Source organism: Uranotaenia lowii, chromosome 3, assembly GCF_029784155.1.
Source record: "Uranotaenia lowii strain MFRU-FL chromosome 3, ASM2978415v1, whole genome shotgun sequence".
In the NCBI taxonomy this organism is placed as follows: domain Eukaryota; kingdom Metazoa; phylum Arthropoda; class Insecta; order Diptera; family Culicidae; genus Uranotaenia; species Uranotaenia lowii.
Genome location: NC_073693.1, coordinates 43,340,814 through 43,365,655, shown reverse-complemented (window position 1 = coordinate 43,365,655; position 24,842 = coordinate 43,340,814). Strand labels below are relative to the sequence as shown.

Sequence of the window (24,842 nt, the reverse complement as noted above, 5' to 3'; positions counted from 1 at the left end):
TATTCAGATTTCAGATTCAGATTTCAGATTCAGATTTCAGATTCAGATTTCAGATTCAGATTTCAGATTCAGATTTCAGATTCAGATTTCAGATTCAGATTTCAGATTCAGATTTCAGATTCAGATTTCAGATTCAGATTTCAGATTCAGATTTCAGATTCAGATTTCAGATTCAGATTTCAGATTCAGATTTCAGATTCAGATTTCAGATTCAGATTTCAGATTCAGATTTCAGATTCAGATTTCAGATTCAGATTTCAGATTCAGATTTCAGATTCAGATTTCAGATTCAGATTTCAGATTCAGATTTCAGATTCAGATTTCAGATTCAGATTTCAGATTCAGATTTCAGATTCAGATTTCAGATTCAGATTTCAGATTCAGATTTCAGATTCAGATTTCAGATTCAGATTTCAGATTCAGATTTCAGATTCAGATTTCAGATTCAGATTTCAGATTCAGATTTCAGATTCAGATTTCAGATTCAGATTTCAGATTCAGATTTCAGATTCAGATTTCAGATTCAGATTTCAGATTCAGATTTCAGATTCAGATTTCAGATTCAGATTTCAGATTCAGATTTCAGATTCAGATTTCAGATTCAGATTTCAGATTCAGATTTCAGATTCAGATTTCAGATTCAGATTTCAGATTCAGATTTCAGATTCAGATTTCAGATTCAGATTTCAGATTCAGATTTCAGATTCAGATTTCAGATTCAGATTTCAGATTCAGATTTCAGATTCAGATTTCAGATTCAGATTTCAGATTCAGATTTCAGATTCAGATTTCAGATTCAGATTTCAGATTCAGATTTCAGATTCAGATTTCAGATTCAGATTTCAGATTCAGATTTCAGATTCAGATTTCAGATTCAGATTTCAGATTCAGATTTCAGATTCAGATTTCAGATTCAGATTTCAGATTCAGATTTCAGATTCAGATTTCAGATTCAGATTTCAGATTCAGATTTCAGATTCAGATTTCAGATTCAGATTTCAGATTCAGATTTCAGATTCAGATTTCAGATTCAGATTTCAGATTCAGATTTCAGATTCAGATTTCAGATTCAGATTTCAGATTCAGATTTCAGATTCAGATTTCAGATTCAGATTTCAGATTCAGATTTCAGATTCAGATTTCAGATTCAGATTTCAGATTCAGATTTCAGATTCAGATTTCAGATTCAGATTTCAGATTCAGATTTCAGATTCAGATTTCAGATTCAGATTTCAGATTCAGATTTCAGATTCAGATTTCAGATTCAGATTTCAGATTCAGATTTCAGATTCAGATTTCAGATTCAGATTTCAGATTCAGATTTCAGATTCAGATTTCAGATTCTGATTTCAGATTCAGATTTCAGATTCAGATTTCAGATTCAGATTTCAGATTCAGATTTCAGATTCAGATTTCAGATTCAGATTCAGATTCAGATTTCAGATTCAGATTTCAGATTCAGATTTCAGATTCAGATTTCAGATTCAGATTTCAGATTCAGATTTCAGATTCAGATTTCAGATTCAGATTTCAGATTCAGATTTCAGATTCAGATTTCAGATTCAGATTTCAGATTCAGATTTCAGATTCAGATTTCAGATTCAGATTTCAGATTCAGATTTCAGATTCAGATTTCAGATTCAGATTTCAGATTCAGATTTCAGATTCAGATTTCAGATTCAGATTTCAGATTCAGATTTCAGATTCAGATTTCAGATTCAGATTTCAGATTCAGATTTCAGATTCAGATTTCAGATTCAGATTTCAGATTCAGATTTCAGATTCAGATTTCAGATTCAGATTTCAGATTCAGATTTCAGATTCAGATTTCAGATTCAGATTTCAGATTCAGATTTCAGATTCAGATTTCAGATTCAGATTTCAGATTCAGATTTCAGATTCAGATTTCAGATTCAGATTTCAGATTCAGATTTCAGATTCAGATTTCAGATTCAGATTTCAGATTCAGATTTCAGATTCAGATTTCAGATTCAGATTTCAGATTAAGATTTCAGATTCAGATTTCAGATTCAGATTTCAGTTTCAGATTTCAGATTCAGATTTCAGATTCAGATTTCAGATTCAGATTTCAGATTCAGATTTCAGATTCAGATTTCAGATTCAGATTTCAGATTCAGATTTCAGATTCAGATTTCAGATTCAGATTTCAGATTCAGATTTCAGATTCAGATTTCAGATTCAGATTTCAGATTCAGATTTCAGATTTCAGATTCAGATTTCAGATTTCAGATTTCAGATTTTAGATTCAGATTTCGGATTTCAGATTCAGATTTCAGATTCAGATTTCAGATTCAGATTACAGATTCAGATATCAGATCAGATTCAGATTCAGATTCAGATTTCAGATTTCAGATTTCAGATTCAGATTTTCAGATTCAGATTTCAGATTTCAGATTCAGATTTTAGATTCAGATTTCAGATTCAGATTTGTTTTGTCCATAGATTTATTTTACATTCTCCCAAAGGCGTTTTTATTTTTATTTTCAACGTTTAAAAAGCTACATTTCATGGAAATCGCACTCAATTAAAATTAAAGAGTGAACGAACCCGGATACAGAAAAAAATCTCCCGAAGATCAGCCAAAATAAAACTAGCCCCCGCAAGAGTTTCTGCTGCGGCTGTTTTCGCTCTGGCTGGGACCACAAATTGTTTCCGGAAAAGTGTGGCGCTGATAATTGTGGCCATTCTTTTAGCAGATCGTTTGGGAATATTATTGCTTCGGCCCACAAATTGCCACTGGACGCTGCTGCCCGGAGCGCGACAATTTCATGGCCGGGGCCATGTCCAGTTCAGAAAGTGTAACCACAAAATAGCGGATTCAAAAACAAGAAGTCCCAACACAAAAAAAACAGAACCAGTGCAAGTGGGAGAAATTTATGAATTTTACTACATGTTTTTGTGCCCCTCCAAACGAGCTACTCGTGTCTGCAATTTTTGTGGAATTGGTTCTTGCTTTTGTTTCTGTTGAATTTGGATTTTTTTTTCTCGTAGCCTCAACTTGTCATAGGAATGTTTACAAAACACGATGTCGAAATTTAACCCTGTGGTTCATCTGAGTTTCAATCGTCTGATACCTAAATTGATTAACTTTTGTTTAATAGATTGTCTTTGAAATTCATTCAAACTAAAAAATATTTTCATTTTTTTTTTCAGGTAATTTTCGTCTATCCCCCTCAACTTTTTGGCGAGACCTTCGAGAGGTAAGTCATTAATCCCATGTTTGTCAAAACACTGAAATGTCAATCGCACCATGAACTTCGTCAGCAGCTGTTCAAACTCTACCTAGGTCCATAAATATACAACGCGCGTGACGACGACGACGACGACGGCGAAGACTCTCATACGCACTTTGTCCCCTTGATCTCCCCAAGCGATAATGACCATCACCCGGCAGAAACGAGTGTTGCAACAAACCACCGACAACAACCGAAATTTTGAAAAAAAAAATGAGAACAAAGATTGCAAATAGAAAGGTATCTCACCCTTGATTTTTGAACGATTAAAATTTTTAACAGCACTAGCTCCATCTGTGTTCCAGAAACATTTTAGTTTTATTAAAAATTGATTTGCTAGATTTCTGTTTCAAGAACGACGCTCCCTATTTACAATCTTCCAACCAAAGACCTACCTTTATGTCCTCCTCGTGGTACGAGTGTGGCTGATGACGTAGCGGACGCCTCTGGGTCGTCGGAGATCCCATGGACCGGTCTCCTGCTCAGTCTGTCACCTCTCCTGGGGCTTTGAAGACCCGCTAGACCGTTTGGTGGAGTGGCGGCCATGCTGTTGTAGAAGGACCCCCTCCTGGACAGAGGCCAATGGATGTGAGACTCCTCCAGCAATTCGCTATCCTGACTAACTGGTACTGCTGAGCGTATCGTTGTCCGGTTCCTCGTAGATATCGCAGGTGTACATGGAGAAGCGGTTCAGGAACCGGGGGGTGATCTTCAACGCGTTCAGAACATTCATCGGCTGGAAGTGGCGGATTCCGTTTTCATCCAGGACTGTGTAGGCGATTTTTCCTGCCAACACTTCATGACTAGACTCTCGAGGGATCACCGCCTGGATACCCTTTTTGATGATCAGGAAGGCCTTCGGGAAGTGTCGCTGGTTTTGACCACTCTTGAGGAAGAACTCTTCGATCGCTAGCTGATTGTTGGTGTAGAACAGAGATATCGGTACGTCTTTCGACGTTTCAATGACGTTCTTCTTCGAAGGAGCAAACGTGAGGGCACCACTTTGTCGGATTAGATCCCGCAGCTTGTCGCTCTTGGTAGCATGATCTGGAGTACGTTCCAAACTGTCGATCAACTCCCGATATTCGTCGTCGTCTTCGGCTAGTTCTTCCATGATCAGCACCCGATTAATAATGGTGAACAGCTCATCGTCTTTACTCAGGTCCTTGATCGCTTCGGGATGAGTGACCAGGAATTCGAAAGCTTCTGCTTCCTTACTGTTACCCAAGGCTTGTGCAAGGCCTTCAGATTTCTTCAACAAAGCCGTCAACTGTTCCCGATTCGATTCCCCTAGCATTTCGATGATCGCAGCTTGAGCCTTCTCCTGAATACTGTCCACAACGGCTGATTGCAAAATTTCCGAAATATTTACACTCTCTTCCACGACCCCGGAAGTTTTCAAACTACTCACAATAGACTTAAACAGGTTTTCGTCTTTCTTCAGTAGATTCACAAACGCTTCGGACATGCAGTCGTTGCCCATCAGTTGACAAAATTCTTCGATAGCTCCCTGAGGAACAACCACATCAACGGCTTCTCCCTCGACTTCTTCCTTCCCAACAAAAGCCGTCAAAGTTTTCAACTTTAGATCAATGTTATTCTTCACTATAGTTCTGTTAACCACATCGGCCAGGTAATCTACCGCTGCCGGACTCTCCATGACGTGCTTCAACTCTTCAATACTGTATTCACCATTGGACATCTTGATGGCTTCGGCAATAACTTCGTACATGTTGCGAGCATCCGTCTCACCACTACTCGCCAAAATCGAAGCCAAGTTCGAGGCCAGCGATTCAACGACCCCAACTGACCCATTACACGCCGATACGCACTTAACGCTGCTCCCCTGCTCCAACTCGTACTGCAATGAACCCCGATCAACCTTACTACAGACACTCTTAAGCCCATCGAAAATATTCTCCAGCACGTCCATACTTCCGGCCTGGATGTTACACTCCGAAATAAACTGCTGCAAGGCCTTCCGCTCCTTGGTACTCTGCAGTACGTAATCCACAGCCGAGGCTTCAACCTGTCTCCCAACGTGCATCCCCGCTTCGGACAGCTGCTGCAACATCGAGCTATCCAGCGTCACAACCAACGAACTCTCGGCCGACTCAAACGTCGGAAGATACTCGTTCGGCTTCAACAGCTTCAACTCCTCCGGTGTAACGGTGAAACTTTGCACGTGGAACTCCTCGTCACCGTCTTCCGTATCCTTGAGATCCGGGGCCACAAACTTCGGTCCGTCTGCCGTTTGCACAATCCTTCCCGGTATGAAGGTGACCTTATTCTCCGTCTCCACGACGCGACCCGGAACAAATCTGGGCCCATCGTCCGTATCCACAATTTGTCCGGGGACAAACTTCTCCCCATCGTCATCGGTGCAGATCACCTGCCCCGGAATAAACGTTGGACCCGCTTTGGTATTGATAATCTGTCCCGGAACGAATCTTGGCCCATCCGGGGTTTGCATGGTCTGCCCGGGTACGAATTTGGACCCGTTTTTAGTTTCGATAATCTGACCTGGGACGAATTTTAGTCCTTCGGAAGTTTCAATCACTTGACCTGGCACGAACTGTTCACCTTGATCAGTTAAAACGACTTGTCCAGGAATGAATCCCTCTTCAACGTTGATACCTGGGATAAACTTCGTTTGAGCTAGTTGCTTAACCAACTTTCCGGGTACAACCTTTCCGGAAGGTAGCTCCTCCTTCTTGATCTTCTCCGGGTAGAACTCCACCCCTTGATTGTTCTGAACCATGTGGCCAAACACGCACAACGTCGGTTCAGTAATCTTCATATTGTCACTGTCCATAACCATTCCAACGGGGCTAGCTTCACTGAACTTGACCGCCTCGATCGTTGAAGCGACCTCGAACTGAACTCTACCACTCTCATCAACCGTAGTCGTACCCGGCATAAACACATCCCCGTGCTTGGTTCGCACAATCTGTCCCTGGACAAACTTCGAGCCCTCCTTCGTTTCGATGTTAACACCCGGAACGAAACAACCCCCATCACAAACCCCCGGCACAAAGGTATCCTCGACGTAACGACCCGGAACAAACTTCGCCCCCTCAGCCGTCACAATCGTTTTTCCGGGGACAAACCTCGTTACACCTTGTTCATTTACCACAATCTGTCCCGGAACGAAGATCATCTCGTTCTTCTCGTTCAGCACCGTCTGCCCCGGAACGAACTTCTCCTTTCCGTGGACGGTGATCGTTTGCCCTGGGACAAACTTCGGTCCATCAGGCGTTTCAATGGTCTGTCCGGGTACAAATGCCCCGGTGCCGGGGTCAACGACTCCGGCCACGAACTTACTTACCCCTTCTGGGGTAACAATGGTTTGACCTTGGACGAAACGTGGTTCATCGTTGATCGTGAGCACCTGACCACAAACGAAGGCCCCTTCAACGGTTCTTCCCGCAACGAAGGCTTGAGGTTTACCGGCTTTGGTGTGGGAGATTTCGCCAGGGATGAACTGGAGGTTTCCTTCGTGGGAGGTTATCGTGACCCCGGGAACGAACTCGAGGGAGCCGGACTGAGATTCGAGCGTTTGACCGGGGATGAAGGTTGGTTTGTTGTTGAGGAGCAGCGTTTGACCGGGAACGAAGATCTCCTGATGGTTGACGACCAGTTTGACTCCGGGGATGCCGTTTAGGACGGTGGGTTGAGCTTCCTGGAGTCGGGTCACTACCGAGGCTAGGTCGTCCAGGTGTGGGAAGAGGTCCTGGTGGGTGGACAGCTTTTCTTCGACGTTGGACAGGTTTTCGAGGACTTCTTGGGTCAGGGATTTGATTGCGTTGAGGCGGTTTTTGGGGATTTCGATGGTTGCCGGGGTTATGGAGCCCACGTAGGAAGCGGCCTCCATGCCGGAGAATTTTTCTAAGGTGGTTGGGTCAAGTTGGATGTCTTTAGGGGTTAGGGATACTGGGATGATTTTGAGGCATTGAGGGAGCGTTTGGATGGATGTTTGGTTTGAGGAGTTTTCGGAAGCTTCTTTGGAAAGAGTGTTCCAGTCCCAGGACTCGATCATAGGTTTAACGAGGTCGCTGAGTTCGGCCTCCTGTTCGATGAGGTGTTCGTTGAGTTTGAGGGCGTTGAGTTTTTCAGCGAGTTGTCGCTCGCGACGTTCCTGAGCTAGCCGGGTAGCTTTTTCCCGATGGGCTTCGATGAACTGTTGCTCTTCCTCCTCTTTCTGCTCCTGAACCTTTTCCTTCTGCTCGAAGATGTTGGCAATACTGGATAGGTTCTTTTTGGGCTTGGGTCGTTTGGCGTCCTCCTGTTTACGTTTTTTGATGACCTCTTCGCGGGGTCCTTCGCCCTCAAAGAGTTGTTCCAGTTCTTGCTGCTTGACGTTCTTGAGGCTTACCGAGACACTGTTACCCTTCTTTAATTTTATGAGTAGTTTGTCGGATTCTTTGGCCAGCATGATGTCCCGGACGTCACCATCTCGGACGGCAGCTTCCAGACGAGCTGGGAATACAAGACCGAAGTTCCGCTCATCGACCTGGTAAACGTAGAGATTCTGCTCGATCGGTTTAGTCTTGTGTGTCAGGATGTCGGTAAGATTTTTCTGAGCTTCATCTTCCGAGTCCAGGATCGGAAAAACGTACCGGAACTCACAGACGATCGTATGCTTCCGGTTTCCGTATCCGCTAGGCTGATAGTGATGAGGATCGAGCTCTCCGGCGACGTTTGTGACTTTACATTTTTCCTTCTTTCCATTCCGGATCAAAACGACCGGGATGAAGTGATGCGAGGGCAGCCCGTAGGACTTTCCAGTGACACGACAAAATCGTTTAGCATCGGCCGGCGAAATCGGTGGCAGCATAGGAAAATAGTTCGGTTTCGGCAGGGACCGGCACTTGCCGGTGATGCGACAGAACGACATCTTGGACGAAGACGACGACGACGACGGATTTTGGGTTGTCTATTAGTAGTGTGGTGTCGTTCCAGGCCTCAGACTTGCTCATTTAATGACTTTTAAGTGCTGTGTCTGGTGTCGGAAAACTTCACGATATAATCTACTTTCCACGGCGATGTTCTGGCAATTATGCGGCCTAAGCTATTAATAGTTTCTCCCACTGCCCTTTTTTTGCCTTTTGACTAATGCAATCCAGAAACAGAAGCACGTGCAGGTCTGGCAAATTAAGCGACTCCCAGCGAGCATAAAATCATAGCCAGAGTGAATCAGCTGCTGCGCTCCAATTTTCTCTCCCTTTTTTTGGGTAACCCGATAGATTTTCTCCTTTTTTCTTCGTGGCCACTAAAAATTCCACTTCCGTAATTTAAGGAACACGCTTTGATGGACAGCTTTCCGCGTTATTTCTCCTCACACAAATCCGTTCAACAATCGGCTGCCAATTTGAGAGGCTTCATTTTTCAACTAACTAAAAATAACCACCATTTAACAGGCACTCAATCTTTAAAACCAAGATTTCCTTTGCCAGTGATGATAGTCGGCAAAAATCTCAGCACAAAACCTCCGACCAAATCACTGAAGATCAAATATTCGCAAAGTATTATCTTAACGACTCAACTACCCTTACTTGGTTGCTTCTTCACGGATTTTTGTTTCGATTATTTTTAATTCAATATTCACAGCAAACCAAACAGCCAAATCTTCTTAAATTCTTCTCAAACACATCACCCGAGAGCACTGTGACAGATTCAATAAATCTTCCGCTAGTAGCCAACATTGGCCGTCAAACCGAAACGACGACGACGACGACGCGAAACATGTTCCTTAACATTCGTTTTAATCCTTCGAACCAATAATTGTAACTTTTTCACGGAAATCGAAACTTTTTCAATCACGGAATGCAGTCCTAAGTTTTTCTCCAGTACAAACTGGCTTAAGCTCTCTTTAAACGGAAAATCGCGAAAACAATTTCTGTCGTGTAAAATTCGAAGTGGGAAACCTCCTCGTCGAACGATCGACCGTTGACTAACCGACTTAAGACAGACGGGTCTGAACGCTAGCAATAGTTTTCCCCCCGAACTCGAGGAGTAAGGCAAACCAGACCATCAGACTGACTCGAGAAAAATGGTTTATAAATATAAATCATTTTCCCACTCGTGGTCGTCGTCGCCCGCCTTTCCCAATCCAACACGGAACGGAACGGGATTCTGTTTTGCTGACTCAGAAATCTCCGAAAATGTTGCGATTTGGGAGAGTTTTCCCACTCTCTTTTCCTTGTTTTTCTCTTAGGTGAGAGAAAAACAAGATCGTTCAAAAACATATGATCGTGTTAAGAACTCTTTCAAACCGAAATAAGAGAGAGTGATGAGCGAGCCACCTTCTCTGATTTTTACACCTTTTGCTCGTTACCATCCGGGGGAAGCTACCTATAGTGGAAGGAAAATTTCATAACCTTTCCACGGAAGGGGAGAAAGCGAAATTTCCCGCTTTTTCAAGCAGTGTAACTGTTTTTGTTTTGATGATCGAGAGGTTGAGTCAGCCAAATGAGTATTGGCTTGATACTGCCAAACTTACGGTTGGGAGGAAGTACAGAAAAAATATGCAAAGAGACGCACACACAAAATATATGAACAAAACTCTCTATGAATCGGTGATTGTTTTCCAATATTCTGGCGGTGTGAAGTGATAAGTGAATTATTGACTCATCCTCTTTTGAGAAAAACGCTCTAAATTAGAGACAACTGTGAGAAGTAAAATTTCCAAATAAGTCATTTCTTAAAATACATAGGTGTTTCAACAGTTTGCTCTAAAGGTGACTCCAGAGAGTAAGAAAATTAATTCAAAAAATCAATTAAAATTCTAAATTTTTTGAAGAAAGTTGGCGACTTCCTGTAAGAATATTGATTTATTAAAATAACTTAAAATATAGATAAAAATATTTAAAAAAGTGGAAGCTGATGCCGAAAATGCGGAAATAGTACGAAATTTCAAACATACTTGAATGAAATCATGGAAAGGAATATAGAAACGAAAATGACTGAATGAGGATTTCGATTTTCGACCAGTGTTATTTATATCTATCAGGTCATCTTCTGTCGTGAAAAGACTCGTCCAGTTCGATGAACATTCAATCTATAACCTGAAAGCTTGAATCACGTCAATGGAATTATTTCCCTGTTCAGAAACCTACATTTTTAGTGGAAAAAATCTTTAGATTACAGAATTTTTTTTAAGATCCTTTCGAAGACCATTTTCAAGACCCTTTCCAAGACCCTTTCCAAGACCCTTTCCAAGACGCATTCCAAGACACCTTCCAAGACCCCTTCCGAGACCCCTTCCAAGACCCCTTCCGAGACCCCTTCAAAGACCCTTTCCAAGACCCTTTCCAAGACCCTTTCCAAGACCCTTTCCAAGACCCTTTCCAAGACCCTTTCCAAGACCCTTTCCAAGACCCTTTCCAAGACCCCTCGAAAAACCCTTCGAAAGACCCTTCGAAAGACCGTTCGAAAGATCCTTCGAAAGACCCTTCGAAAGACCCTTCGAAAGACCCTTCGAAAGACCCTTCGAAAGACCCTTCGAAAGACCCTTCGAAAGACCCTTCGAAAGACCCTTCGAAAGACCCTTCGAAAGACCCTTCGAAAGACCCTTCGAGAGACTTTTCGAAAGACCCTTCGAAAGACCCTTCGAAAGACCCTTCGAAAGACCCTTCGAAAGACCCTTCGAAAGACCCTTCGAAAGACCCTTCGAAAGACCCTTCGAAAGACCCTTCGAAAGACCCTTCGAAAGACCCTTCGAAAGACCCTTCGAAAGACCCTTCGAAAGACCCTTCGAAAGACCCTTCGAAAGACTCTTCGAAAGACCCTTCGAATGACCCTTCGGAAGACCCTTCGAAAGACCCTTCGAAAGACCCTTCGAAAGACCCTTCGAAAGACCCTTCGAAAGACCCTTTGAAAGACCCTTTGAAAGACCCTTCGAAAGACCCTTCGAAAGACCCTTGGAAAGACCCTTCGAAAGACCCTTCGAAACATCCTTCGAAAGACCCTTCGAAAGATTCTTTTCAGGAGCCTTTCAAAGACCCTTTCCAAGACCCTTTCCAAGACCCATTCAAAGACTTTCTTCCAAGACCCTCTCCAACACTTTTCCCAAGACCCTTTCCCAGACCCCTTTCAAGACCCCTTTCAAGACCCTTTGAAAGACCCTTCGAAAGACGCTTTGAAAGACCCTTCGAAAACCTTTCGAAAGACCCTTCGAAAACCTTTCGAAAGACCCTTCGAAAGAATCTTCGAAAGACCCTTTCCAAGATCCTTTCCAAGACCCTTCGAAAGACCCTTCGAAAGACCCTTCGAAAGACCCTTCGAAAGACCCTTCGAAAGACCCTTCGAAAGACCCTTCGTAAGACCCTTCGAAAGACCCTTCGAAAGACTCTTCGAAAGACTCTTCGAAAGACTCTTCGAAAGACCCTTCGAAAGACCCTTCGAAAGACCCTTCGAAAGACCTTTCGAAAGACCCTTCGAAAGACCCTTCGAGAGACTTTTTCGAAAGACCCTTCGAAAGACCCTTCGAAAAATCCTTTTCAAGACCCTTTCAAAACCCCTTTTCAAAAGCCTTTCCAAGACTCCTTCCAAGACCCCTTCCAAGACCTCTTCCAAGACCTCTTCCAAGAACCCTTCCAAGAGCCTTTCCAAGACCTCTTCCAAGACCCCTTCCAAGACCCCTTCCAAGACCTTTTCCAAGACCCCTTCCAAGACCCCTTCCAAGACCCTTTCCAAGACCTTTTCCAAGACCTTTTCCAAGACCCTTTCCAAGACTTTTTTCAAGACCCTCTCCAAGAGCCTTTCCAAGACCCTTCGAAAGACCCTTCCCAAGACCCCATTCAAGACCCTTTCCAAGACCCTTTCCAAGACCTTTTCCAAGACCCTTTCCAAGACCCCTTCGAAAGACCCTTCGAAAGACCCTTCCAATACACTTTTCAAGATCCTCTTCAAAACCCTTTGAAATACCCCTTTATTATACCTTTTCGAAGACCCTTTTCAAGACACTTTCCAAGACCCACTCCATAACCTTTTTCCAAAACCCTTCCCAAAACTCTTCCAAGACCCTTTCCAAGACCCTTCAAAAGGCTCTTTTCGTAATCCTTTTCAAAATGCTTTACAAGTCGTCTTCCAACATTTTTTCAAAGTATGTTTTGAAGATCCTTCACAGGACTTTTCACAGTATCCTTTCAAGTTCCTGTTGCAAGACTTTTATCTAGAACCTTTCCAAGACCCTAGAAAAGACATTGATATGGACCCTTTTCAATATCCCTGTTTCATTCAAGACATAGTGTCATGAAAAAGGCGTTGCGAAGACAAAAAAATAGCATTAAAAATGTGAAAATGTTCAGGTCGTCAAAACCTTAAGCGTTCTGTCTAAGTAATTTTTTCAAGTAAGGATAGCCCTACATTCATAAAAAAAAACATGAAAAACGTGTCAAAGCCCCTTTGTTGTTAGGTTTAAAAAAAAAAATCTTGCTTTTTTTTTAAATTCACTTCTGTCATAACAATAGATCAAACTGAATTTTTCTCGTTAGTGTGAATTGAAAAAAAAAATGTTGATACGGCAAATAAAATATTTTTATTAATATTTAAAATACATTGTTTTGAGTAAGACAATGATATCTGGTTCAAAATACCTTCCTGATTTTATATTAGCAATTTTTGGAGAAGAACTAACTTTTGAATAATTTGTTTTAATTTCATGATCTTATTTAGATGATCTTAGTTTTAGAAACGAATTTGGTACTCTTAACAATAATTTGCCAATTTGCTTAACGATGAAATGCCAAAATTTAGGTGCTTTATTCTTCATCCAAGAACAATAAGATTTTCATTTCCCTAACTATGTGGTGGCTCCAGAGAATTGAATCGTGAGTCGAGGGTCAAGAGTCAAAAGTCTTGAGGCAAGAGTCAAGAGACAAAAATCAAGAATCAAGAGTCAAGAGTCTTGAGTCAAGAGTCAAGAGTCAAAAGTCAAGAGACAAGAGTCAAGAGTCAAGAGTCAAGAGTCAAGAGTCAAGAGTCAAGAGTCAAGAGTCAAGAGTCAAAAGTCTCAAGTCAAAAGAGAGTCGAGAGTCGAGAGTCGAGAGTCAAGAGTCAAGAGTCAAGAGTCAAGAGTCAAGAGTCAAGAGTCAAGAGTCAAGAGTCAAGAGTCAAGAGTCAAGAGTCAAGAGTCAAGAGAGAGTCGAGAGTCGAGAGTCGAGTGTCGAGAGTCGAGATTCGAGAGTCGAGATTCGAGAGTCGAGAGTCTAGAGTCGAGAGTCGAGAGCCGAGAGTTGAGAGTCGGGAGTCGAGAGTCAAGAGTCAAGAGTCAATAGCCAAGAGTCAAGAGTCAAGAGTCAAGAGTAAAGAGTCAAAAGTCAAGTGTCAGCAAGAGTCAAAAATCAAGAGTCGAGACTTAAAAGTCAAGAGTCAAGAGTCAGAAGTCAAGAGTCAAGATTCCAGGGTCCAAATTCCAGAGTTCAGAGTCCACAGTCCAGAGTCCAAAATCCATCGTCCAGAGTCCAAAGTCCAGAGTCCAGAGTCCAGATTCAAAAGTCAATTCATCGTCCAGAGTCCAGAGTCCAGATTCCAGAGTCCAGATTCCAGAGTCCAGAGTCAAGAGTCAAGAGTTAAGAGTCAAGAGTCAAGAGTCAGGATTCCAGAGTTCAGAGTCAAGAGTTTAGAGTCCAGAGTTCAAAATCCAGAGTTAAAAGTCAATCCAGAGTCCAGAGTCTAGAGTCCAGAGTCCAAAGTCCATAGTCCAGAGTCCAGAGTCCAGAGTGCAGAGTGCAGAGTTAAGAATTCAGAGTTTAGAGTTCAGAGTCCAGAGTCCAGAGTCCAGATTACAGAGTCCAGAGTCAAAAGTCAATCCAGAGTCCACAGTCCAGATTCCAGAGTCCAGAGTCAAGAGTCAAGAGTTAAGAGTCAAGAGTCAAGAGTCAGGATTCCAGAGTTCAGAGTCAAGAGTTTAGAGTCCAGAGTTCAAAATCCAGAGTTAAAAGTCAATCCAGAGTCCAGAGTCTAGAGTCCAGAGTCCTGATTCCAGAGTCCAGATTCCAGAGTCCAGATTCCAGAGTCCAGAGTCCAGATTCCAGAGTCCAGAGTCAAGAGTCAAAAGTTAAGAGTCAAGAGTCAGGAGTCAAGAGTCAAGAGTTCAGAGTCCAGAGTCCAGAATCCAGAGTTAAAAGTCAATCCAGAGTCCAGAGTCCAGAGTCCAAAGTCCAGAGTCCAAAGTCCAAAGTCCAGAGTCCAGAGCCCAGAGTCCAGAGTCCAGAGTCCAGAGTCCAGAGTCCAGAGTTCAGAGTCCAGAGTCCAGAGTCCAGAGTCCAAAGTCCGGAGTCCAAAGTCCAAAGTCCAGAGTCCAGAGCCCAGAGTCCAGAGCCCAGAGTCCACAGTCCAGAGTCCGAAGTCCGGAGTCCAGAGTCCAGAGTCTAGAGTCCAGAGTCCAGGGTCCAGAGTCCTGAGTTCAGAGTCCAGAGTCCAGAGTCCAAAGTCCACAGTCCACAGTCCAGAGTCCAGAGTCCAGAGTCCAGAGTCCAGAGTCCAGAGTCCAGAGTCCAGAGTCCATAGTCCGGAGTCCAGAGTCAAGAGTCAAAAGTCGAGACTCAAGAGTCATGAGTCAAGAGTCAAAATTCGAGAGTAACAAGTCAGTCAAGAGTCAAGAGTCGAATGTCGTAGGCCGAGAGTTGAAAAGATCAAGTTTTGAGAGGCAATTGTCAAGAGTCAAATGTCAAAAATCGAGAGTCAAGAGTCCATTTTCGTCCAGTTAACAGTCCAGAATGTATGGTCAAAAGTCAAGTGTCGAAAGTCTTCAGTCAAAAGACAAGATTCGAGAAAAGAGAGTGAAAAGTCGTGAGTAGGAATTCGATTCAGGAATTAGGAGTTGATGATCAAAATTGTCATTAAAGTTATAAATTCGATTGTTTCCTGCTATAAAGTTTTTTTTTTTCAATGTTCAACTCGATTTCCCTGTGACTTCTTCGTTCCCTCATATGTTTTGGAGCAACGGAAAATCCATCCGAATGAGTGATTGTCATCAGATGCACCCGGCTGATGATCTGCGGATGTGTCAACTCGTTCATGCGAGTGCGGGGATTATAAAATTTATTCCTCCCAAGCAAATGAGCCGTATTAATGTCTCGGGTGGGTAGTACTTGAACCACTACCGTTCGTAGTTTTTAATCCGCATCCGTAGAGGGTTAAGGTTCTGCGGAAGAGTTTAATTAGTGCGATCAGATGGAAAAACTTGTCCGGATTGTTGATTCGTCACAAATGTCCTTTATGTGCCTCCGGTTCGTCACGGTCAATTGAGGTGAATTGCCCCGTACGTCGACATCAGTTAAGAAAGATGTCAATCTTCCGCAAGCTCAAATGTCACTAATTGACGTACCTTAAAGGGGCGACTAACAGCATTAGCATCGGCATTCGAGAGATGAACCATTCATTCATCGAAAAGCGCCTCCGCCAAAGTGCCAAAAAAACAGAAACACTCGCGGTGTTTTTTTCCATTTTTTTTAGTTTTCCGATTTTTGCAACCGACAAACTCGAAATGGGAAAATACGATTTTACATCTATGTTTGACAAAGGTTCGGTCGATGTTTTGCCATAATTCTCAATCCGCGTATGACACACAGACGACAGACGGGGCAAAATTTGCACCACTTTTGGCAGTGCGGATGAGAAAGTGGTTGTCCGAGAATAAAAATGAACGCTGTCTGAGCAGAAGTGATAATTCAATCTGTTGTACAAAGAAGTTTACAGATCGAGCAATTTTTCATCATTCTCAAGTGAGGAAGGGAGAAAATCAACGATATTATTTGTTAATTCGAAAGGTGATTGATATTCCGGAACAAAGTGGATTCAATCTCGGCGACCTATAATTTAATATCAACATTAAATTCAAAATGACTTATTAAACCGTCTTTATGACTAAAAAGCAATTATAGTTTGGAGTAGGGTTTCAGTGTTGGCACACAGACAAGACGAAATGAAATCGTAAACATTAAAAGACCGGTCTGGTTGATCCATATTTTCTTCGAAGAACCAATCTGTCCCACGTTAGATGAAATGTCAAATGATTGCCAAAAATGCAGACAATATTTTCCGTGACTTCCAACCACACCGTGATGTGTTGATGTTGGCATCGAGATTATTTGTTTTATTATTCACGGGATTGCAGCTAAATCGAGTGAATTTACTTAGGTAGTATCGATTTAAATGGGACTGAACGATCCCCATTGAAAGTTTCATTTCATTACAAGTAAATCATTTATTTTTTAACTATTTTTTAAATGAATTTTGCACAAATCTATTAGGAATCAAGCTCTCTGGAGCCACAATAATTAAACAATTCTAAATTTAGTAACTTTCTAGACTGCTTCTTTCTAACTTCCATCAATAAGAAATGTGTTAAAAAACGTATAGAAAACTCATTTAGTCATCTGAATACAAAATTAGATTTTTATATGTTTTTCTAACACATCTCTTATTGGTGGCTCTAGAAAGTTACCAAATTTAAGCTCAATATTAAACCCAATTTTAATAATGAAATTTTTTCTTGGATTTTTTCGAGAAACTTAAATTTTACTCTCTGGAGCCACCCAAAAACATATTAAAAATTTACCATCAATCCATTTTTTTTGTCCAACGCCTCAACTACAAATTGAAATGATGCGCGAAAAATCACCTCTCAGATCATTAGGAATTTCTGCAGGTCGTTAGGAAATTTCGCAGCCTCTCGGTCGATTTAGGAAGAGAGAGCTTGCCGAAGCAAATGAACTTGCCGCGATAGCACACTGCCATCTGCATGTGAAATGCGTTGCATCTTTGCCACAGTTTTCGTTGATTTCTTCCAGAGGGCGCGCATCGAAAGTTGAAAGGTACCTAAGGGAAAAACTTTGAAGCTGAAAACTTTTTACTTTCAGCAATGCGCATGTGCCAAACGATTAGCTGTTTCAAAACAGGCAGCGTTTGCCGTTCAAAATCTTCTGTTTTTAATTGGTTTTATTTGTTTCGAAAGTTAGAAACTTTGACAATTTTTGAATGATGCTTAAATTGGGAAATTCGACCAAGTAGATGTTAGGCCATGGATGTTCAGGAAACGTAAACGAGGTACTCTGCTCCACCCACTAAATTTTGAATTTATAATTTATAATAATGTTCTGAATACGAAAAAAAATAACAAACCATCCTTTCAGTTTCTTTTTTAAAATTCAGATTCGAAGTTCTTAAGCTTAGTTCTTACTCAGAGTTTGAACATAGTAAAGCTTCAAAACGGTGATCCGGAATTGAAAACTCTGAGACGAAATTTTATTCAAAATTTATTTTTCAATTCAGATTTGCAAGTCAAATTAAAAAAAAATAATTCAAATTGAAACCCAAAACATCAGAATTAAAATTAAAGATTCATGACTGAGGGCTCTTCAACAAATTTTAATTCTAGGCTCATATTTAAGACTATTATCTTGAATTTAATTTGAAAAGTCGTTTTCCAGAAATCGTATTGAAATTCTGAAAAAGATCCGAAATTCAAAATTTGGTTTCAGGTTCAGAATTCAGATCAGCACGTTAATGAGTTTCACAATCAAAATAATATTATCAAGATTACTGTTTTGTTTGGGAACTAAAATTTCAGTAGATATTAGACTTATGTATAATTTAGATTGTTAATTAAAATTTCAAAATTTAATTTTCTGACCATAGCCAGTTTGTTTACAAAAGTGGGCTGAATATCTCAAATGAGGTGCTTAGAATCAGTGGGCTGTATTAAAGTGTTCAAATGAAAGTTTCGAGTTTCAATGTCGTCAATTTCCTCGATTTTTCATATACTTTTTTATTCGAGCGGTTTTAATTCAATCGAAAAAGTGCTTTTTTCGTTTTTTTTTACATCTTAGTTTTACGTTAGACGAAGATTGAATCAAGAATTGATTTGTATACTTAATTTTAAATCGATGATTTTGGCACTTCTATCCCTCTGATTCTGAGAGCCTCAAATAAATAGTTAAATTTGACTTTATTTTGCATGTTTTATTTTATTTAAAAAAATCATCTACAGGATTTGAATTATTTCTTTTGTTTCGTATTGAAACACCTTTGCTGATAAAGAAACATGTATTTTCCCCGTCAAATTATTAAAGGCAACACATGTTTTTATGTTTTTTTTTAAACTTTAATGCAATTACTGTTTTTTATTTCAAAAACCTCAAACTTAAATCTTAAATTTGGGTCAAGTTTGCCAGAATCAGATTTGATTTATTTTTAGTGATAGTTAAAATGTTGAGTTTTCTCAAGATTTTGTTTGTTTGAATTCAGCATAGAATAAGTTTTTTTAGGAAATTTGAAATTGAAGGTTTTCTTTAAAAAAAGCTTATTCTATGTTCCAATCAAATAAGCTAAATTCTCTATATTTATAGCGAATTGAAAAAAATGCAACCATCGTTTTAGGTTTCCTTGTAACGAATACAAACTTTTTTCTTCAATTTTCAAACTCATATCTGAAAACCTTCGATATCAGAGTTTTGAAGTATGGTTCTGCTTGTTTTCTCAGAAACACAATCAATTGTTTAATTGAATATTATAATGCTCAAAAATTTTCCTAAATTTTGAGCCGTTTCTAATGAAGAAATGACAAAAAAAAAACTCTCTGTTCAAATTATCCAATGATTTTCCAAAGTGAGTTTTGATTTAAGTTTTTAAAATTATAGACTGATTTTGAATTCTTATCTGGATCTGAATGACTGAAACTAGCTCTGGCACTGGATTTCTATTTGAAACTCTTTACAGTTGAATTCTGTTTTATTTTTATTTCTGATTTATCCTTCAACTGAATTTGATTTGAATTCTAATATTGGAGTCATGTTCTATATTCTAATGTTGATTTCGAGGAAAAAAATTATCTTCATTGTTTTTTTTGATTGTGTGGCCTATTCAGATTCTATAGTATTAATTTGTAATTTGAATCATTCCTTTGAACGTTATTAATATTTTGCTATTCAATACTGAATTTTGTTTTAAAAAAATGATATTAATTAGTGGTATCATTGAAGATTTTGAAAATCTATCAGAATTTTTTTTTATTCGTTTTCGAAATTTCAACTGAGATTTTCTATTTCAAACTTGGAATATTCATTTCTGAAGCCACTTGCTTTTTAAATTTTTATTCAGCACAATAATTTGAAACCTGAACTCTGAATTGTATTTTCGTGCTTCACAAGTATTTTGCTAAAAGAGAATTATTTTGTTTTTATTTTGACTTCAACTGAAACTTTTTGTGAGGATAAATACTTAATAAGGATTTATCTCTCGAGTTTAAATAAACGATCTGATATCTTAAATTAATTTTTTAAAGGAGGGCTCCCGACGACTTTATTCGGCCCTGCTTATCAACTTTAAGCCCATCAACCTTTCATTCTGGGTTAGGGACTATATGATCCGAACTGTACCAACTCGATGCAATATCTCAGGAATGGTTACAGCTTGATACATACAATTTTGGAGACATTTCAGAAAAATGAGAAGTTCTACCATCTCTCTTTTTTAGATTTTTGAAAAAAGATATTCAAAACATATTAGCAGCACGGATTTTTTCATGATAATTAACAAATTTAGCAAAAATTGGTTTGAGATTTTTTTTAAGAATTTAAATACAAAATAAATGCTTTGTATTGCAGATCACAGCTGGTAATTTGAATTATTCTTAATAATGTAATGTGATTTTTTTGTTCTAAAAATTATCTTGAAGTTAAGAATTTAATAATTTAAACGGAAACTGATAAAAAATTATTTATGTGCTGTTCGATAAGGTGATCAATCTAAGTTTGAATCTAAGAATCTGCAAATAGGGAGGATCAAATATGAGGTAAATCGTGTTTTCGAGCAAACTTCGATGCCTGAATCGATAGCAAACAGTAGCCAAAATGAACTATCGATGCCAAAATGATAGCATAATTTAGTTATGTATTTTACCCGATGCCAAAGCAAGGTTTCGTTAAAGTATCAATATGCCGAAATTTGATGACAAACCAATCCCAAAGTAAAGCATTAATAGCAAAATGATAACATAATTAGGTGCTGATTGCACTGCGACACCTGAATAAAGTATCATTGAGGTTTCATTTATGTATATAGATCAGACAAAATGGTAGCATGATTATTTATTTGGTATCCAATTTTCTGTAACGAAAAATCAGGTGAATTGAGATGTTTGAATTTAAAGGAAACAAACAACGAATTCATTTATTATCAGCATAGTGCGCGCATTATATGGTATTGGGGAAGGTATCATCATTTTATATTATCCACTTTCATTTCGGTGTATACCAAATTAAAACATTTAAAACTATGAATAAAAATTTATCAAACGTGGGTTTAAATTTGATAAAAAAAAAACATTAACCCTCTACTGCATACGGAATCATAGATAGTTTCAAAAAATAATTTAAACATTTTTCAGCTTAAATGCCGCCGCCCGTGGCGTAGAGGATAGCCTTCAAGTCTTCTAATCCAGGGGGTATGAGATCGAATCCCGGTCACGGCATACATAGTACACTTTCGGTGGGTTGGTGGTTTTAGCATTTGTAAGATGCTAGCCATCATATCCTCGAAAGATGTACGCTTAGAGTTAAGAAAAAAGGAATCTCTTCGAGTAATCATCATGTTTCATGGAGATCCTGTATGTTTTTGTGTTCGTAATTCAGTACTGGGAAGCTATTCTAGCCATTTTATTTTATCCAAAATTCAAATCGCAATCCGAAAACTTTAAAAATATTGAAAAAAAAGTTACTAAATTTGAACCAATGAGAATAGTTGTTTTTTGGAATAAATTTATTAATTTTGTAGTACTTATTATTGGCGGTATTATTGGTTTCTTCACTTGTGCTTTTATTGGTGTATGAGTCATAAACTCTTTCACATAGTCCGTATAAAGCATGATTAGGACCTGTCGGAGTGTTTAAAACCACTTTTGACTGATTTCAAATTTCCGATTTTCTCAGTAGAAATGTATAATACTGAAGGGAATTAATACTAAAATTTCAAGAGTTTAAATACTGCGACCAGTTACAATTTCATCTTTGAACTATTCTTCACTTAGAGTTAAAATGTAAATGGAGCGTTGCTTCAAAAGCTTCGATTTATCAGATTTTCTAAATTTGAGTTTGAAACATCAATTAATGGTTATAAAAAAAACGAATTTACTACATTTATTTTTTTACGGGATGTCAGAAACTCATTTAATAAAACACTCCTGAAAAGTACAAAAGTTGCTATTTTTATTTATAATCATTCATGTTATCCATAACGCAGCGCTAAACAAACTTTGCGCATGCAAATGAATTCTGTCGATTCTATCTGAAAGTTTAATTAGCGCATTGATAATTCTCGCAGAATGTAGGTCAACATAAAGTGCAAAAATACATGATAAAGACTAAACTGAGCAAATCGAGAACTAATAAGTTGTTTCACCCTCTCAGATTTTTATTTTTCACAAAAGAAAGAAGAAAACGCGCTTCTCAAGTGAATGTTTCATTCTAGACACACGAAATCAACAACGTCATGCATTTTATCCGAAGTATCCCAAATCTGTATTAAGTCCGATTTTCGGAGTCGATAAGATCACTGGAGAGCCACATTTCCAATGCCAGATTGTTGAACTAGAATTATTAGGAAAAAATTCAAGAGAACAAGTTGATAAAAGGATGAACAAAACTATCAATTGTGCCAAAATTCTATTTGTTGATTGTAGCATTATTTTATTTTCAAGTTAGGGGAAAACTGTACAAGACGCACCAGCTTGGTAAGATGGCCCATGTCATTGTTTCTCAAAAATACGCTTACCTATGGCTTCGAATGATACACTGGCCTGGGAAATCTGATGAAACTTCAGCTTATCGTTTTTCCACTCGCATGCACTATCGGAAGACTATAAATATTCAGTTGTATTTCACTAACTTCATACAAATTTAAATTAAAACCAATCATATCAAAATTGGGGCCGCATGCCCACATGACCACGTGTTTTAGGCTCAAATTTTGAATGCTGTTAACTTTTGAGAAAACCCAAATATCGAAACAAAATACCATTCTTTTTATTTGCTGACTCCCAAATTACGATATCAATGCATAAATATAACAAATTTCGTCCTTGTTCCGGTTAAAAAGGGGCACCAATATTTGACTCGAAAAAATTATCGGCCGCCATGTTTGCTGCGATATCAGTCAAGAAATTGAATTTCGTTGCCTACCTGAAGGCGTTTCACCTATAAGGCTATAAAAAAAATAATTTTAAAAAGCTAAATTTTCTATTAGTTTAACATTAGTAATTGATTTTTGCCGAATTATGGTTAGTTCACAAAATACGATGAACATGTAATTAAACATTTTATGTTTCAATCATTACATTCCGCATAATCATTGTTCCATTTTTCGACCACCCTTTCGGTATGGTGCGTTTTGTCCAATAGTTTTGGCGTTCTACCCCGCGGTTTGTTTTCTAGCTGTTCAAGTTTTTTACAAAAATATAGTCGAAATCGTGTCTTTCTCATAATTTTTTTTTGATAATACGTAAATCTGATCCCTGAATCGCCGTAAACTTTCAATTTTGTTCTAAGATGATTGATATCGCTGTAAACAGCGATTTTGCTTAGCTGGTGCGTCTTGTATAGTTTTCCCCTACTCATTTATTGCTTCAATTACGAACATAATCATTGGCATAGGCATGATACTCTAAAACGATGGAATCTCAAATTCAAATATTACTTTTCAAATTCACTGATAATCGACTGTTCGATCGTAGTTGATGTTCAGGATTTCCGAACGCAAATAAAGCTAAGCCACAGATCTAATGGTATTTTTCAAATTTAGAATGTCATTTGACCAAAATCAGACCGTTCGGTAGTTTGTAAAGCTAATATACTATAGCTTTGTTAACATTTTGTGTTTATTAAAACGCCTTTGAGTATAACTAATTTTGTTATTTTCTTGCATAATCTGTAGCTCACGCGTTGTCTGCACAAAGGCGTTTATCGTTTTTAGATTTTGTTCTTAGTGATAAATATTTCATTTAATTATATGTATAAATTCAGGCGTTCAGGCTACACGGAATAGTACCTGATAATTAGAATGAGTCCTGCTAATGGCATGAATATCTCACAAGACATTCAATCTATAGCAAACAATAATGGTTAAATTGTATCAAATTTTGCTATCATGCTTTGTTATCAAAATGCGATATCATTTTTTTCCAATAACGGTCCTCTAATTTGTTCTCCTTTTTCATATGCAGGTAGCATACTTGTGACATATTCTAGTCTCGACAAAAGCTTAATGAAGCCTTGTTATGCCAGCCAGTTAAAAAGGACTTTCAAAAGCCCAACGTTTCCAAATTTTGGTATTGAATTATACCTTAAAGTGGCATCGTTACGCCCTCTTTTTATAACTTTGATTGAACAAGACATCTTTAACGTTTCAATGGAACCTAGATTTGGTATAATCGAGGTATCGGGTATCCCTTTATGAAAAGTGAGACCGACATTCTGCGATTGTACCACCTTTATTAGGACCAAATGACCAAATTTTACTTTCAAAGCATGATAGCAAAATTAGGTACTACTTTGCCAAAAAATTCTGTTCAGTTTTTTGCTTGACGTCCATTATCAGCTGAGATGACTTTCACGTTAGGACGTATTTGCTCTAAATAAAAACGCGGTGTACTCAATAGTGTACGACGCGACAAAATATTTAACTTTGCTTTGACCACATCCCTTCCCAAAGGGAATCCAGATCCTGTTAACCTTCTCCACCAACAAACCATCCTTCCTGTGACGACCGTGGAGATTTAGAGGTGTATTCGGTCTCTAGTAGCAACAAGTCGAACTAACAATCCTTCCCTTTCCCCGAAAAACCGCAAGGACGTGGCCGGCGCCGTTATTGACCATATAATATAAGGAACCTTCGAAACGTGTACACAGAAAATGGTAAGCTAATCCCAAGCCCCATTTATTTGGATCTATGTACAATTTCGATGGCTCTTGTCAATCGCGGAGTAGCAACTACTGAAATGTACGGTTTATCTAAGCTCAAGCTCAAGCTTAAGCGTCCATTGTCAGCTGAGATGAATGACTTATGAACTACAAATTAGAAAAAAATTAGAAAAAAACTGAAGTAAATGAATTTTCCGATTTGGTCTTGTTGTTGTCAAATTAAAGCACGAAATGTTCTCGTAGTCACCTTTTGTTGTGTAAGCTAGAAGCATGATTTCTCGAAAGTAGCTTTCATGCACGGTTGTAGCTCGAGTTTTCGAAAATCCAAATTATTTTGTTAACAATTTAGAGGAAACCTAAATTTATCACAAAATAATAATTTAATGCCTAAAATTCCGAATCCTTACCGGACTTGTATACGTCGTTGTACCGAATTGAATTATAATCTTAAGTCTCTTATGAAAAATTTCTAACACAATTGATTATATACCTTCCCCAAACGTGATTATCTTTTTGTTCAGAAATTGTAATATTGCAAATGTTAAGTAACTGTAGGTTTTCGAAACATTTAAATATTGAACAGTTTTGAGGAGTTTATGTGACAATTTTTTGGTAAAGTCTTTAAGTAAAACAGTTTTTTTTTATAAATATTCATTAATATTTGTCA

At 38.9% G+C, this 24,842-nt stretch overlaps 2 protein-coding genes across 2 annotated transcripts in view; one reads left to right on the top strand and one right to left on the bottom strand.

The window, feature by feature from the left end:
- The window catches only part of LOC129752129 (uncharacterized), a 96,842-nt gene extending 87,586 nt beyond the window's left edge, over nucleotides 1-9,256 (bottom strand). Inside the window, 2 exon segments of the mRNA XM_055747922.1 lie at nucleotides 3,650-3,876; nucleotides 3,878-9,256. Coding sequence (XP_055603897.1) covers nucleotides 3,650-3,876; nucleotides 3,878-8,151 — 4,501 coding nt within the window. The 5' untranslated portion in view covers nucleotides 8,152-9,256.
- Nucleotides 1-24,842, top strand: part of LOC129757391 (restin homolog) — a 142,471-nt gene that overhangs the window by 47,562 nt on the left and 70,067 nt on the right. The window contains exon 2 of the mRNA XM_055754604.1: nucleotides 3,175-3,221. The gene's annotated coding sequence lies outside the window, so the exon portion shown is untranslated. The remainder of the gene's footprint in view (nucleotides 1-3,174; nucleotides 3,222-24,842) is intronic.